General features: G+C 48.4%; 1 protein-coding gene across 1 annotated transcript in view; it reads left to right on the plus strand.

Annotated features, from left to right (window-relative positions):
* The first annotated feature begins 1,641 nt into the window (after window positions 1-1,641).
* Window positions 1,642-10,727, plus strand: part of LOC311595874 (uncharacterized protein) — a 171,707-nt gene continuing 162,621 nt past the window's right edge. Inside the window, exon 1 of the mRNA XM_084778951.1 lies at window positions 1,642-1,722. Coding sequence (XP_084635077.1) covers window positions 1,680-1,722 — 43 coding nt within the window. The 5' untranslated portion in view covers window positions 1,642-1,679. The remainder of the gene's footprint in view (window positions 1,723-10,727) is intronic.

The raw sequence follows: 10,727 nt of genomic DNA on the forward strand, positions 1-10,727 counted from the left end.
TTAAGAGAGCTGGGCATGGTGGCGCACGCCTTTAGTCCCAGTACTCGGGAGGCAGAGGCAGGTGGATCAATGTGAGTTCGAGGCCAGCCTGCTCTACAAAGTGAGTCCAGGACAGCCAAGGCTACACAGAGAGACCCTGTCTCGAAAAAAACAAAAAACAAAAAACAAAAAAAAAACAAAAAACAAAAAACAAAACAAAACAAACAACAAAATAAAAACCCCAAACACTTAAGAGGCTATGCACCATGAAAAAAAATATGGGACTCCTTGCCCTCCCTCACTCCTGTTTCCTCTGCCTCACCAAGTTCAGCTCACTTGACACTTTAACACGTCCAAACTTATCCGCACATCTCTAGCTCACTTGGATCACTAGTGCACTTAACCCTGCATGTTATTCAACATATATCCCTCCACCTCCCTCTTCCCACCACATACAAAGCTTGTGTGAAAGCAACCAGATGTCACCCAAGTGGGCTGGAGGGGGTATTGGGCAGCACCAATAAACCCTAGGAATTTTTCAACGGTTCTTGGTAGTTGGATCCTTGAGGGCCAATGTTACCAAGTAGGGAGGCAGGTTCTGAGCAGTGGGTTTCCTATGTAAATGAAGGGTAGAGGGCTGTCCTAGAAACTTCAACATCCTGAGATGGCTGTGTCTGCACATTTGGATAGAAAAGAGCCTTCTTCGTGGTGTCTTTGTTGGTGAGCAACCCTCAAGCCTCACCATGATCCAGCCATCGTCTGATCCCTCCATGTGAATTCCCATCCTCCCTGATATAATGCTCTCATCTGTGCCCTGGGGTGCTACAATAAGACTCCAGCTGCTTAGAAAAAGTCCATACATTCTTCTGGAAACCCTGGTTAGGCTAGTAAGCATCAATGTGTTATATATAGGTGAATTTATATTCCAGAAACAAAGACTATGCAAACAAAGAATAATTCTTGAATCAAAATAAAAAATACCAAAAATTACACCACTATAATATGGGTGTTATAAAGATAGAGCGCTGTATTTAAACATGTCATTCTGGCCTGAGTGGTCCACAGATAGATCACACAGTAATGCCACATGTGCAGAGGTGGCGATGTTGATGGCAGCCCCAGCTGACTCCCTGTCTTGTAAAGAAGACAATGGTGTTTGCACTTGACAGTGACCCTTGACTCTGTTTTTATGTTCTTCCCACTCCACAGACTACTTTCTGTTCCAAGCTCTCTGAAGGCACGGTCTATGCCTCACCTTCACTTGTGGACATTTCAGAAGCCCACAGGTCATCTAGCCCAGGGGCTCCCTTGAGATGCTTGCAGTCTGTAAGCTCTGCCCACAGAACCAAGAACATGCTTTGAACACTGTGAGGGAAGACGGAAGAACACCTATTATGTGGACAGCCTCCTCAGGTCCTAGAGCCCAGAATTTGATTCAGACTGGAGTGCTGTTTTAGGAAAAACAAACATAAGTGAGGTATGCAGAAGTCAAGGCTATCTGAGAAGAGAGGGAAACAATAGCTGGTGAGATTCTCTCAAATACATCAAGTCACGTGACAATAAGGAAGTGGTCATGTGCTCCTTTCTGGACTCCCCAGCATTGGTACTTAAGGGGCTCCCCCAGCAGGAGGAGCATCACATCTCCCTCTCCTCTCCTGAGTCTCTCTCCTCACTGTACCTGAGTCCTCTCTACTGACAACATGGGTTGCTGTGGCTGTGGAAGTTGTGGTGGCTGTGGTGGCTGTGGCTGTGGCTGTGGTGGCTGTGGCTGTGGTGGTTGTGGCTGTGGCTGTGGCAGCTGTGGCTGTGGTGGCTGTGGCTGTGGTGGCTGTGGCTGTGGCGGCTGTGGTGGCTGTGGTAGCTGCGGTGGCTGTTGTGGCTGCTGTGGTTGTTGTGGCTGCTGCAAACCTGTCTGCTGCTGCCACCACACCTGCTGCCGCTCCTGTGGCTGCGGCTGTGGCTCCTGTGGCTGTGGCTCCTGTGGCTGTGGCTGTGGGAAGGGCTGTTGCCAGCAGAAGTGCTGCTGCCAGCAAAAGTGCTGCTGCAAGAAATGCTGCTGCTAGGAAGACTGCTTGTCTCTGGGCTTCTCCTGTAGGTAACTGATAGAGGTGAGTCTGTCTATGTGTCTGTGTGTCTGTCTGTCTGCTCCTCTTGGGATTGTGAGCCACCAGCATGACACGAGCTCATTGCCATTGGAGCCTGACATTTCTCTAGTTGTTATCATCCTGCAACACTTGATGGACACCAAGCAAAAGCCTGAGTCCCAGGCCTTCTCTGTCAGTCACCATGCGATCATGACCACGGCTGACACCGTCTGGTAGGTTGTGCTATGACAGCCTACAGTTCCTCTCACTCTGCGCCAATGACCTGTTTCCCCATTGCATTGCATATCTGTAACCACAAAGCTACTCTTGCTTAATAAACTTCAGTAAATCCTTCCCAGACAGCTGACTCCTGTGTGTCTCATGTGCTTTCCTGTCTCTAACCTGTCTTTCCATGGGGAGAAACGAGTTCCATCTCAACTGACACCACATTCTAGATGAGCAAAAGCTTCAGAGAACTAGACATGAGGTAGACTGTGAGCTACACGGTGAGGCAGTGATGGCTGAGCCTAGGGTGGTCCTCTGGTTGGTGGGGACAGGCCCTTGCAGCGAGTCATGGACCCAGCTTAGAATCCCCCTTCTCTTCCCACATACTGGGCATGATCTGGGCAGCTTTGCTCTTTCAGGAGATCCCTGCCAGGGTGTGCTGCCTCCCCATGGGCCTGAAGCAGCTGGGACAAACCACTGTGATGGCTCTCCTCTGGGGTCGGCCTCCCTGCATTTAGATTGGCCTGGGAGATGGAGTGGTAAACTCTGGATGAGCTGTGGGGTGTGTGGAGATTGGAACAGGGGCTGGGGGAGAAGAACCACCCTACATGTGAGTGGTGCTGTCCCATGGGCTGGGGGCCCAGGTGGAGGGAAAGAAGAAAGCCAGCAGGGCACGGCCATTTTCCTTTCTCTACTTCCATCAAAATCTGGGGGCAGCTGACTTAGAGCAGAGCTGTTTGTTTTCTCATAATTTCCCATGCTAGAAGTCCAGGATCAAGGTGTTAGCAGCTTTAGAGAATTCTGTCTTCACCGGGTCTGCCTGGTCTTCATGTCTGCTGCCTTTCTTCGTTTATCGAACACCCCAGTCATGATGAATTTAAATCTACCTGTCCTCATTAGGGCTATCTTTGCTGTGATGGAACACCAGGCCAAAACTACTTGGGGAGGAGAAGATTTATTTGGCTTACACTTCCATATCTCTGTTCATCATTGAAGGAAGTCAGGACAGGAACTCAAACTGGGCAGGAGCCTGAAGGCAGGAGCTGATGATAAGGAGGTCATGGAGGAGTGCTGCTTACTGGCTTGTTCCCCAGAGCCTGCTCAGCCAGCTTTCTCACTGCCCCCAGGATCGCCAGCCCAAGGATGGCCACACCCACCATGGGCTGGGCACTCCCACATCAATTACTAATTAATGAAATGCTCTGCAGGCTTGCCTCTGCCTCCTGAGTGCTGGAATTAAAGGCTGTGCCACTAGGCCCAGCACCTCCAGCCCAATCTTATGGAGGCGTTTTCTCAATGGGTTCTGCCTCTCAGATGACTCCAGCTTGTGTCAAGTTGACATAAAATGACCCAGCACACTGCCTGGGGTGATTTATGTTGATGTAGCTGCCTTTTCTTAGTTGCTTTCTCCAGATAAGGTCTACTCTCTGAGGTCTTGGGAGTCACGGCATGAGTATATAGAGAAGAGAGGGCACAGTTGAGCCTCGTAGCAGAAGAGTCGCAAAACAGACTCTGCCTGCTTCGTCCTTTAGTTGGATAATCTTGATAGTAACCTGTGTTCAGTCTAGCATTCCCTTTGCTTTGGTTTGTTTAGTTTCTAGTGGCCATTATAAATCTGCACATAAGTCTTTTTTTCCATAGCAAACTGGTGTTCCGCAAGAGGGCCCAGCACCATGTCTGACAAAGACCCGTTAATTCAATGGCCACAGCACAGTGACTTGGAAAAGTTGAGCATCCCTTCCAGGTGGCCGGCTGCCCTCTATAAAGGTAGCATTGGCCACACAAGCTTGCCTTTTCCACCTGTGAGAACTGGCTCTCAGAGACACCGGTAAAATCTGCTGGTGCCCTTTGTTTGTAAACTGCAGCATCGCATGGCCTCACCCTGCCCCTCAGCCTCGCTGGCTGGGCTCTCCCTCTCTCCTGCTGTTCCCTATGATATGACCAGTAACTTCTTGGTGTGCACACACTCCATCTTTTCAGAGTTTTTGTGTAAAACACCCTTTTTTATTTCCCAGAGCTTTTCATATTTCCTCTTGTGACAATATCTGGCATCTATTTTTAAAATAAAATAACATAGGTAGATGGTGCAGAGCAGGATAAAAGGTGTCAGTTAACCAAAACTAAGTTCGTATGTAGAAGCTCTAGCAAAACCTACTAGGTTGTAAGCTAATCAAAATATATTGTGAAATTGGGAATTGTTATAGAGGTTTCCCCATTGTTGGTCAACATCGTTTCTAGTAGACATTGATTATTTAAAGTAATTCTCAGTACAAGCCATGGCTTACCTCCCTGTCACTTGTTGGCCAGCGGTGTCCTGAGAAACCAAAAATAATACAAGTTGTTGTCATTGCCCTTGGTTGCCATCATAACCAAATTCAACACCTTATTTGTAAAGACACCACCCACATTGATTGTAGAACATAGAGAGGCCAATTTCAAACCGACCAGGAAACTCTGTGGTGGCTAGTTTACATAGTGCTGGACTATACTAAGCAAGCTCATGGGGTCCAAAAAATATCAGTGATCTTGCCCTGAGGTAGACTGCATGCTACAATGCCAGCTTGGTGGGAAAGCTGTGCCCTCTACTGCAATTGTGGCACGATGGTTAAGGAGCTAACCAATCACTTCTGCTTTGATTTGAGGCCTATTTCACAGGAAGGATTTTGTGTCTGGTACTATAAACATGATCAAAATCTCATGACTGGGGATAGCATAGGCTCAAGGCTGATGTTCAGCTAAATGCCATGTCGTCACATGAGCTTCTTAATGTTTACCTTCCTACCCATAGATGTAATCTGCTCTCATTCTTAGACAGAAAAGCTCTCCCCCACCACAGCGGGTGGTATTTAAGGCAAAGATTGTTAGGTAGTCAAAGCTGAGAACCAGACACTGTGAGTGTTCAGCTGAGGAGCCTCCCCACCTGCAAGGTTCATGGAACATCATGAAAGAGTAGGCAGGAAGAACGTCAGAGCTGGAGGATAGGGCAGAGACAGGTGAGACGCTGCCTTCTAGGTATGGTGCGCTTCACACACATATTAACTCACAGTAGCTGTGGTTGCTTGAAAAAGACCTGTACAAAATCAAGCTGGTCAGCATTCCAGCATAGATGGGGAGAGGAGGGGCTGGCGCTCCTAAGTTCCAACCCCTAGCTTAGGAGCAATGACTGTTGATGACTGTCGATGGAGGATGAGGATCGCTTTTCTTTAGGGGTGTGGCTGCTGGTAGATTGCCCGTGTGGATGGCAAACATCCACTTGCACATGGTCAGCATCAGTTTGATTCAGGAGCCAGTGAATAGTTTTTTTTTTTTTTAAGGCTATGGATCAGGAGGAGATAGACTGGTAGGTCCTGGGGGAGTTTCAGGCAAGTAATGGGGGTGGATAGCATTAGAACATACTGTATACATGTATAAATTTTTCAAAAAAAATTAAAAGTTTATTTTTTTTTCCAAGACATGGTTTCTCTGTGTAGCCTTGTCTGTCCTGGACTCACTTTGTAGACCAGACTGGCCTCAAACTCACAATGATCTACCTGCCTCTGCCTCCCAAGTGCTGGGATTAAAGGAGTGCATTGCCACCGCTGCCGCCACCACCGCCTCCGCTGCCTCCACTGACACTACCACCACCACCCAGCAAAAGTTTATTTTAAAAGATAAACAGCTGGGTATGATGGCAGCATGCTAGTAATCCCAGCACTCTGGGAGCAGAGGCAGGTGGATTTCTGTGAGTTCGAGGACAGTCTGTTCCAGGAGGTCCAGCAGGTCCAGGACAGCCAAGACTACAAAGAGAAATGCTGTCTCAAAAAACAAACAAAAAAAAAATCCAAAAAGAAAAAAGAAAGAAAGGCAAATAAAATAAGGCACACACTCTATTTTGTCTGTGTGTTTAGTATATGTACATATGTATGTGCACATGCATTCATGTGGGAGTCAGTGGCAGAAATCTAATGTCTCCTGGGTATTGGTGTTTGCATTCTACTTTGTTGGAGACCAGGTCTCACTGCTGTCTTTCTAGCCCGTGAGACTCTGGGTCTCTACCTCCTGTCTCCTTAGAGGGGCATGCTGGGATTACGGAAACTCACATTATGAGTCTGACTCTTCCACGCCTTGTGGAGATCTAAACTTCCGTCTCTGGGTTATACAGCAAGCACTCTGTGCAGGTGATGTCAACCTGGCACCAGACAGAGGTATCCAAAAGAAGAAAGCACAATTGAAAAAACACCTATATAAATTGATCAGTGGGCAAGTCTTGGGGTAGAGTATTGTCTTGATTACTGATTGATATGGGCAGGCCCAGCCCATTGTGAGTGGGACCACCCTGGTAGCTAGTCCTGGGTGCTATAAGAAAGCAGGCTATGTAAGCCATGAAGAGCAAGCCAGTAAGCAGCACCCCTCCATGGCTTCCACATCAGTTCCTGTCTCCAGGTTCCTGTCTTGAGTTCCTGCCCTGAATTCCCCAGATGATGGACCACAACTGTAGGATAAAATAAACCTGTTTTCCCCAAGTTGCTCTTAGCCATGGTGTGTTACCATATCAATAGAAAGCCTAACTAAGATGCCCTCTGTCATCAGATTTGGATGTGGATGCTGGGGATCTAAACTCCATCTTCATGGATGTGTGGTAGGCCTGTTACTGATTGAGCCAATGCCCCAGCAGCCTTCTTTGTTCTTTCTTTCACAACTATATGTTTTATATAATGCTATGGATGAATCACGAGCTTATTTCCAGGGCATGGGGCAAGGGGAGCAAACACTTAGAAGGAGTTGAGTCTTGGTCCTAGGACAGGCTTGATGTCCCAGAATTCCTCTGACCAGCAGCGATGCTCTTTCAAGAAACTGGCTCCGTGGTCCTGAGTGATGAACAACTGACTTGAGATCAGATAGATGAACCTGAGCTCTCCCCGACTCCTCTCTAGTCAGGTACCAGTGGAAGGGCCAGCTCCAAGTGTAAGTACAGGAGGAGAGAATATCAGGCAGTGAGTGGGTCCAAGAATGAACCTGTAGGACTCTGTGTAACCTGAGTGCATTGGAGGGTCAGGGGTCCTGTAGATGGACAAGTCAGTAGAGATAGATATGAGTGATACCCAAACCAACTTGACTGCTTAGCTTCTGGAGGCTCATCCACACACCAGCAGCATCATTCCTCACATCCAGGAGGAAGGAAATTTGCCATCGGCTCATCTCTGAAGTCTTATTCTATGTGTTCTTAGGTGAATAGAACTCATGATTCCTTTGGATGAACCACTCCACCACATATACCCATTTGTGCTCCTGTTCTGTGCCTGGCTCTCCTCCGACTGACAAGGAGAACAAGCCTTAGAACAAGACAGGCTCAGATTGCTGGTACACATTGGCCCAGTCTCGCAGCCCAACCCCCACTGCTGTGCCTGCCCTTCTTGTTGCTCCCTTGGCTGATAACCGAAGTAGAGTTGTGCTAGAGTCTGAAGTCTACACGGAATATTGAGAGCACACTTTGGGAAGCCAGCAAAGATTTGGGAACACATTGTTTTGTGCATGAGGACACCCTTGGAGGGTATAGGTGAGGCAGTCTTCCATTCTTGTAAGACGAGAATCCAAGACATTCAACTGAAGAAGCTAGAATAAGGTTGATTGTAGCCCACAGTTTCAGAAATGTCAATTCGCACTTGTTGCTTTGGCTACTTTAAGTGTCATGTGACAAAACACCTGCCACAACCAAGCTAAAGGAAAACATTTAGCACACAGTGTCAGAGGACTGATGGTTTCTTAGCACCATGTGCGGGCAAAACATAATGATACAGGAGACTTGTGGTGCTGGAATGCTGTAACATCTGTGTCCCATAAGGAGGCAGAGAAAGAAAAGGGTGGGACTCTGCCAGCTTTCTTCTTGCCCGCACCCACCCCTTTTGTTCCTCCTAGGCCCCCAGCCCATGGGACAGCACCACTCACATGTAGGGTGGGTCTTCTCCCCCAGCCCCTGTTCCAATCTCCACACACCCCACAGCTCATCCAGAGTTTACCACTCCATCTCCCAGGCCAATCTAAATGCAGGGAGGCCGACCCCAGAGGAGAGCCATCACAGTGGTTTGTCCCAGCTGCTTCAGGCCCATGGGGAGGCAGCACACCCTGGCAGGGATCTCCTGAAAGAGCAAAGCTGCCCAGATCATGCCCAGTATGTGGGAAGAGAAAGGGGATTCTAAGCTGGGTCCATGACTCACTGCAAGGCCCTGTCCCCACCAACCAGAGGACCACCCTAGGCTCAGCCATCACTGCCTCACCGTGTAGCTCACAGTCTACCTCATGTCTAGTTCTCTGAAGCTTTTGCTCATCTAGAATGTGGTGTCAGTTGAGATGGAACTCGTTTCTCCCCATGGAAAGACAGGTTAGAGACAGGAAAGCACATGAGACACACAGGAGTCAGCTGTCTGAGAAGGATTTACTGAAATTTATTAAGTAAGAGTAGCTTTGTGGTTACAGATATGCAATACAATGGGGAAACAGGTCATTGGCGCAGAATGAGAGGAACTGTAGGCTGCCATAGCACAATCTACCAGATGGTGTCAGCCATGGTCATGATCGCATGGTGACTGACAGAGAAGGCCTGGGACTCAGGCTTTTGCTTGGTCTCCATCAAGTGTTGCAGGATGATAACAACTATAGAAATGCCAGGCTCCAATGGCAATGAGCTCGTGTCATGCTGGTGGCTCACAATCCCAAGAGGAGCAGACACACAGACACACAGACACATAGACAGACTCACCTCTATCAGTTACCTACAGGAGAAGCCCAGAGACAAGCAGTCTTCCTAGCAGCAGCATTTCTTGCAGCAGCACTTTTGCTGGCAGCAGCACTTCTGCTGGCAACAGCCCTTCCCACAGCCACAGCCACAGCCACAGGAGCCACAGCCACAGCCACAGGAGCGGCAGCAGGTGTGGTGGCAGCAGCAGACAGGTTTGCAACAGCCACAACAACCACAGCAGCCACAACAGCCACCGCAGCTACCACAGCCACCACAGCCGCCACAGCCACAGCCACCACAGCCACAGCCACCACAGCCACAGCCACCACAGCCACAGCTGCCACAGCCACAACTTCCACAGCCACAGCAACCCATGTTGTCAGTAGAGAGGACTTAGGTGCAGTGAGGAGAGAGACTCAGGAGAGGAGAGGGAGATGTGATGCTCCTCCTGCTGGGGGAGCCCCTTAAGTACCAATGCTGGGCAGTCCAGGAAGGAGCACATGACCACTTCCTTATTGTCACGTGACTTGATGTATTTGTGAGAATCTCACCAGCTATTGTTTCCCTCTCTTCTCAGATAGCCTTGACTTCTGCATACCTCACTTATGTTTGTTTTTCCTAAAACAGCACTCCAGTCTGAATCAAATTCTGGGCTCTAGGACCTGAGGAGGCTGTCCACATAATAGGTGTTCTTCCATCTTCCCTCACAGTGTTCAAAGCATGTGCTTGGTTCTGTGGGCAGAGCTTACAGACTGCAAGCATCTCAAGGGAGCCCCTGGGCTAGATGACCTGAGGGCTTCTGAAATGTCCACAAGTGAAGGTGAGGCATAGACCATGCCTTCAGAGAGTTTGGAACAGAAAGTAGTCTGTGGAGTGGGAAGAACATAAAAACAGAGTCAAGGGTCACTGTCAAGTGCAAACATCATTGTCTTCTTTACAAGACAGGGAGTCAGCTGGAGCTGCAGTCAACATCACCACCTCAGCACATGTAGTGTTACTGTGTGATTCATGTAGGAGGTACTTAGGCCATAGTGGCAATTTTCATAACAAGACAAAATCATTCTGGAATGTGCATTTTGATGACACAATGATTTGTATGACTTGATTTGTGGAAAGAAGAAGCGTTTCCCTATGTTTGAATATCAATTATGGATGAAAGACAGCTGAGACCCTCGCATGGGCTCTTCTGTCTTAGACCTTGTTCTTGCTGGTTTTCTTCTTAGAGAAATTGAGAGTGGGTGAGCAAGTTGGGTGTAGCAATAGAAACAACAGGATCAGAGGAGAGCTGAGATCCTTCTCCTTTTGTGTGGCAAAGGCTCAATGGCCAGAACCTGTTTCCTGAATCTGACGAAGCTGTTCTGTAGGGATCTGGTGTTGGAGGTTTCATGGGTAAATTGGCTCTGTTCCTTTGTGTCACAGCATCCTCGGGTGGTCCATGAGGGCTTAGACTGAATAGAACTAGAGGTGCAAGGTGGGGTTTAAAGCTGTTGAAGACTCTAGTAGGAGAGTGGACCTTGGAGTAAGAGAAAAAATGGCCGCACACAGGATTTTTAAGCATCAGCACATAGAGAGTGTTCAAGTGTCTGGGTGGAGGGCTTGCAATTCGGAGGAGCATTTGACCTAAGTGTGAGAGTGGACCACCAGATGTGCCTCCGAGGCCCCAGGGCAAGAAGATGGAGTCAAGAGCAGAGTATGAATAGGTCGGGTGATGGAGATGGGTGTGA

The sequence above is a fragment of the Acomys minous genome, assembly GCF_964271855.1.
Source record: "Acomys minous genome assembly, chromosome: 4".
NCBI lineage: Eukaryota > Metazoa > Chordata > Mammalia > Rodentia > Muridae > Acomys > Acomys minous.